At 36.3% G+C, this 6,466-nt stretch overlaps 1 protein-coding gene across 1 annotated transcript in view; it reads left to right on the forward strand.

Moving 5' to 3' along the window:
• Positions 1–6,466, forward strand: part of LOC106877383 (gastric triacylglycerol lipase) — a 17,624-nt gene that overhangs the window by 6,218 nt on the left and 4,940 nt on the right. Inside the window, exons 3-7 of the mRNA XM_052974718.1 lie at positions 249–363; positions 1,546–1,696; positions 3,337–3,423; positions 3,824–3,979; positions 4,440–4,577. Of these exons, the coding sequence (XP_052830678.1) occupies positions 249–363; positions 1,546–1,696; positions 3,337–3,423; positions 3,824–3,979; positions 4,440–4,577 (647 nt within the window). The remainder of the gene's footprint in view (positions 1–248; positions 364–1,545; positions 1,697–3,336; positions 3,424–3,823; positions 3,980–4,439; positions 4,578–6,466) is intronic.

Genomic DNA, 6,466 nt, shown 5'->3' on the forward strand with positions numbered 1-6,466 from the left:
TATATATATATATATATATATATATATATATATATATGTATATATTTGTATATGTATATGTATATATATATATATGTATATATTTGTATATGTATATGTGTGTATATGTATATATGTGTGTGTGTCTATCTGTGTGTGTATATATATTTGTATATGTATTTGTGCATATGTGTATGTATTTTTGCATAATATGTATATACACAAACTTACATATTTTCCCCGGTATATTTCTTCCTTTCTATATGTAGCCTACCTTTTAGCTGATGCTGGTTATGACGTCTGGCTTGGCAATTCCCGTGGAACTACGTATGGGCTCCACCATACTTTGTATCCAACTTCCAGTGACATGTTTTGGAGATGGAGGTGAGTCATTGGAAATAACGACTATTTTTCTTTCTCTCCCATTGTCAACGACTCTACATTTTCAGCGTCTGTATTCCGTTACCTGCCTCTATAACCATCGCTGTCACCACCAGACCATCGACACTTCATATAGCCTCGATGTGGTCACACAATTTGCTAAAAGTAGCTGTCAAACTTCCTGCAAACTACATCCTATTTCGTTAAGAAGAAAGATGCGTTTGATAATTTAGGCTTAGATATAGGGGACAACTGCAGCTGTGTGGTTAAGAATTTTGCTTTACTACCAAATGGTTCTGGGTTCAGTCCCACTGTGTGGCATCTTGGGCAAGTCTCTTCTAGTATTGTTCTGGGCTGACCAAAGTCTTGTGAGTGAATTTGATTGGCAGAAACTGAAAGAAGCCTGTTGTAAAATGTGTATGTGTGTGTGTGTGTGTGTGTATGCACATGTGTGTATATGTATGTATATATATATGTATGTGTGTGTATATGTATATGAGAGGAAAGCTTTTGGTATGAGGTCTTATTTAAAATTTGATTTAGGCTCCAGATGTCGCCACCAGCTTCTTGAGTCACCCAGGAATTGGATCAACTGATTTCACCAGAAACTCTTGTGGAATGAAAGAAGACATAACTTCTTATATTCGTCCTTCAAGTTCTTCTAAAGTCTTTGGTTTGGTACTGTTGAGATGGACATAAGAGGTGTTGACAGTCGGCAGTCAGGCCAAGAAAGAAAGATCATGGCTGGCCGGGCACCAATCACATGGAAGGAGGAGAGAGGGGTAGGGGGCAGCGTGATTGAATGATTAGAAAATATATATATATATATATATATATATGTGATGTGTATGTATGTTTGTTTGTCCCTCCTGCCACCACTTGATAACTGGTGTTGGTGAGTTTATGCCCCCATAATCTAGCAGTTTGGCAAAAGAGACCGATAGAATAAGTACAAGGCTTAAAAAATAAGTACTGGGCTCAACTTGTTTGACCAAATTTATCCAAGGCAGTGCTCCAGCATGGTCGCTGTCTAATGACTGAAACAAATAAAAGAATAAAAGAATAAAAGAATTATCTGTAGTTTGAGACTTCCATGTTTATGGAATTTTAAAATTAAATTAAATTTGTTTTTATTTATTTATTTACCTTTGCTTGTGTTTTTTTTTTCTTCTTTTTCTCCTCCAGTTTTGACCATATGGCTGCATTTGACTTACCAGCATCCTTGGACTATGTTACCAAGGTAACAGGTCAGGAGAAGATGTATTATGTGGCACATTCACAAGGATCACTTATAGGCTTTTTAGCCTTCTCCGAAAACCAAACTTTGGCCAACAAGGTTTGTTCTGAAACGTTGTTCTAAGTTTAGTTCCGAAAACTCAAAGAACCATACAAGTGCAGGCATGGCTGTGTTACATGGCATCGTGAATTTAGAAATGTCCTGTAACTATCTGGTGGTGTTTCCACGTCTGCTACATGTGGTTTGTTTTCAGTTGAAAATAATTTGTTGCAGAAAAGAATGCAAAAACTGAGTTACACAAGCTGTGTTTATGCTAGAGACTAACAAGCAGCATTTCACCACAATCACTCACCTAATCATCATCATCATCATCATCATCATCATCATCATCATCATCATCATCATCATCATCATCATCATCGTCATCATCATCGTTTAACGTCTGCTTTCCATGCTAGCATGAGTTGGATGATTTGACTGAGGACTGGTGAACCAGGCTTCAATCTGATCTGGTAGAGTTTCTACAGCTGGATGCCCTTCCTAATGCCAACCACTCCGAGGGTGTAGTGGGTACTTTTACGTGCCACCGGCACGAAGGCCAGTCAGGTGGTACTGGCAACGGCCTAATCCTTTTACATTATTATCATCATCATCTTTGTATCTCTCTCTCTCTCTCTACATGCTCACACACACGCACATTGAAATATACTTATACACACACATATATATATATATATAAATCTCTGATGATTCACAGAGAAATGATAAATTATAGAGCTTGATATGTAAAGGTAGATTATTCTTAAGTACATTATAACTAAAAGGCTTATAATTCTAGTACTCAGAGTTACATGTTTCTGATTAATCAGCTGGTAATCAGAAGCTGTTGTTAGTTTGAAACAAATGTTGCTTGAAAATATTTTTTTGAAATATTTTTATAAAAGCTATGAAGAAAACACTTATCTTTAAAAAAAACTTTGCGAGTGACACAAGCAAAAATGGCTGCTTCAAGCTTGTGTTTTTCATTTCATTTCTAGTTCTAGTAAGAATAATCCAAATGCCTTTAGCTTCACATATACATGCACAGATGACGATTGGAGATGGAGTTATATTGGGGCTTCACTAACTTCTTGTTCGAAAAAAAATATCAATCTCATAAAATAGTGTTTTACAATAAGAAAATGATCACCGGGTGAGGAATAGAAAGTTGGGCAAATGAGAAGAGAAATCATTCGTTTTTGACTCATCATTTGTTTAGTACTAAAAGCTTGTAGTCAACACGACAGTCCAAAGAAAAAAAATCAGCAGTGTAACGTGTTATAACTGTTGTTTTCTCTTCTCTCTTGTCAGTTGCCTCTCTAACTGTCGTTCACTTTAGTCTATGACTCCCACCGTCTCGTAGACTGATCTTTTTGTTTATAACTTTTTAGAACAAATCTGATTGGGAATAGTCCACTTGATCACTTGACCTGCTAGAAATAGCAGTCACATCTGTCTTAGATTAGAATTAAAATGGTAAGGACATTTTCGACAATGTAGCTCTTTGATGTAGTAAAAGACCAAAATGGTCAAGGCTGTAATGGCTTTGATTGCAGGTCTATTGAATTAGATCTGAACCAGGGCTAAATACCACCACCACCAGCAACACTACCACCACCACCAGCAACACTACCACCACCACCACCATGTATCTTGAGACTCCAGACAAAACTAACCTATATTTATATTTTTATTTCTAGATAAAATTAATGGTAGCACTTGGCCCCGTGTATACAGTCGGGCATATTACCAGCAGTGTCCGATTTGCTACAGTAATTGATGATAAGGTAAGATAATTACATTTCCCACCCAGTATGTGCTTTGTGTGTGTGCATGTGTGTGTGTGTGTGTGTGTGTGTGTGTGTGTGTGTGTGTGTGCATGTGTGTGCATGCACACGTGTGTGTGTGAGCAGGCATGTGCAGGTGTTATTCACATGTGTATGTGCACATGCATTCGTGCATGTGCATGCGCACGTGTGTGTACATGTGCATGTGTGCATGTTTGTGTGCATGCACACATGTGCGTGTGAGTGCAGGCATGTGCACATGCATTCATGAATGTGTGTGCATGTGTGTATGCACGTGCATGCATGTGTGTGTGCATGCATGTGTGGATTTATCCTGAGTTCATCCCCAGGCTATCAAACACGAGCTAATCCTTTTGTATTGTTCAATTTTTACCTGCAGATATTATTCGATATATTTGGGAGGAAGTCTTTCTTACCTGAGAACATAATCATCACAACCCTTGCCAAAACAGTTTGCAGATGCCGAAGGCTCAACTTTTTGTGCCAAGACGCCATCAGGATTGTTGCAAAGTTTGATGATCGGAACATGAATTCAGTAAGTATTCTCATCTTCCTTTCTTTTACTGGTTTTTCAACCCATGGCATTGTGCTCATAAATGGACATCAGCTTCAATAGTTTTGTCGGTCATATTTGTACCTAGTACATTTTTTCCCTGTTTGATATGCTTTTTATTATTCTCTATTTGTTGAACTGTGAAGTTATGGGACATAAATAGACACAGCATAAACATCATTTTCTCATATAGACTAGTGTAAACATAAACACACCATTATATACATATATAGATACGTACATATATACATACATACATACGTAATACATACATACATACGTAATACATACATACATACGTAATACATACATACATACATAGTTTAGATTTACAGAAAACAAAAAAAAAATGACAGGTGAGGGAACAACAAACAGGTGTATTAGTTTGATGCTTGAGAAGATTGGAAAAGTCTTTAATGCTCTTAATTCTCTTCTTTTACAGTCTCGTATACCAGTTTATTTAACACATTCACCTGCCGGTACCTCTACTCAAAATATGGCCCATTTTGCTCAGGTAAGGTTACAACGAAATTTTCGTCCAGTGCCAGAAAATACATCTTTATCATCAGAATTCTCCTTCTCATATTTTCTTTCATTATAAAATGTTCCTTTTGTTTGTTTTTGCAAAATATTCTCTCAACCCTTTTTTGATACCCAACCTGCCCGAGACTGCTTCTGGTTCTATGATATAAACTTCTCAAATTAATTCCAGTTTCATGTTAATGTATATATTCCAAACACTAGATTACTATTGACAAAGTTATTTCTCTAAATCCTTCAATGTTATCAAAAATAATTAGAATTGAAAGCATTGAATTTCTGCAGAAATTTAATAGCAAAAGTGATTATGTCCGTTTCCAAGTTTCTAAGGAAGACAAGTTATTCAATAAAAAAAATTTTTTTTCAAATCAAAGTAAAAGCAACTCGTACAGAAGGATGGACATCCCCCAAATATACATAATATATTACAAAGAGGGCGGTCAATTTTTTTTGTTGGCTAATATATCTGTATATCTGACTAATTCTGTCATTGTAGTTGACAATAAGAAGGGCTTCCGACCACAAAACCTGAAACAAAAGTCATTATGAAATACAGCATAAATGAATGAATTTGACATAGAATTTGACATAGAATTTGACATAGAATTTGACATAGAATTTGACATAGAATTTGACATTCTATGTTCTCTTAGTTAATTTAATGATATCAGGTGCTGGTGTGGCTGTGTGGGAAGAAGCTTGCTTTCTAACTACATGGCTCTGGGTTCAATCCTACTGCATCACACATTGGACAAGTGTCTTCTATTATATATTTGGGCTGACCGAAGCTTTCTGAGTGGAATTTGGTAGCTGGAAACTGAAAGAAGCCCGTTGTATATATGTATGTATGTGTGTGTGTGTGTGTGTTTGCGTTTGTGTTTGTCTTTGCTTTTGTTTGTCCCCCACCACTGCTTGACAACCGGTGTTGGTGTGTTATGTCCCCGTAACATAGCGGTTTGGCAAATAGATCGATAGAACAGGTATCAGGCTTAAAAGAAAACATAAGTACTGGATTCGATTCCTTCGACTAAAAATTCTTCAAGGCGGTGCTCTAGCATGGCCGCAGTTTAATGATTGAAACCAGTAAAAGACGAAAGATAAACGGTAATGTAGAAAGCGTAAAAAAAAAAAATATAAAAAAAGAATTTTCCCTGTGGAAAGAGGAGGCAACTCTGAAATCTTGCTGTTAATTAAAAGTAAAGTTACGTTTGTAATGTCGGGAAAGAAACATTCAATCAAGGATTAATATTAATTAAATTTAAATAATTTTCTCTGATCATTAAGTTCTATTAGACTGTTATTTCATGGTTTCCATTTCAAGTTCCAATATGGTGAACTATGAACAATTGTTTTCATACTTTAGCATTTGGTAAACTAAATATCGGACGGGGAATCAACGGAGGAGTTAAATCACTGGAGAAAAATACCTTGCTGGATTTATTTCGGTATTTTGCATTCTGAGTTCAAATTCTGCCAAGATCAATTTTGCCTTTCATTTGTTTTCAAGAGTCGATAAATAAAATGCCAATCCTGGGGGCTGGTAGAATCGTTACTGCATCAGAAAAAAAAAAAAAAAAAAAAAAATCTTAACGACATTACTTCGTCGACTTTGCCTTTCATACTTTTGGAGTCGATAAAATCAACATCTGTTGAGTACTGAGGTAGGTGTACGCAACTGGTACTTAATTTATCGACCCCGAAAGGATGAAAGGCAAAGTCGACCTGGGCGGAATTTGAACTCAGAACGTAAAGACAGATGAAATACCGCTAAGCATTTCGCCCGGCGTGCTAACGTTTCTGCCAGCTCGTCGCCTTATAAAAGTTACATATTACAACCCAGCCTCAAACTTTAAAATAAATAGTCATTATAAGCTTCTCTTCTGTTTTGTGATCCAAATGTATTTTAAAATTTGTCATGAAATCATAAGT

This window comes from Octopus bimaculoides, chromosome 19 (assembly GCF_001194135.2).
Source record: "Octopus bimaculoides isolate UCB-OBI-ISO-001 chromosome 19, ASM119413v2, whole genome shotgun sequence".
NCBI lineage: Eukaryota > Metazoa > Mollusca > Cephalopoda > Octopoda > Octopodidae > Octopus > Octopus bimaculoides.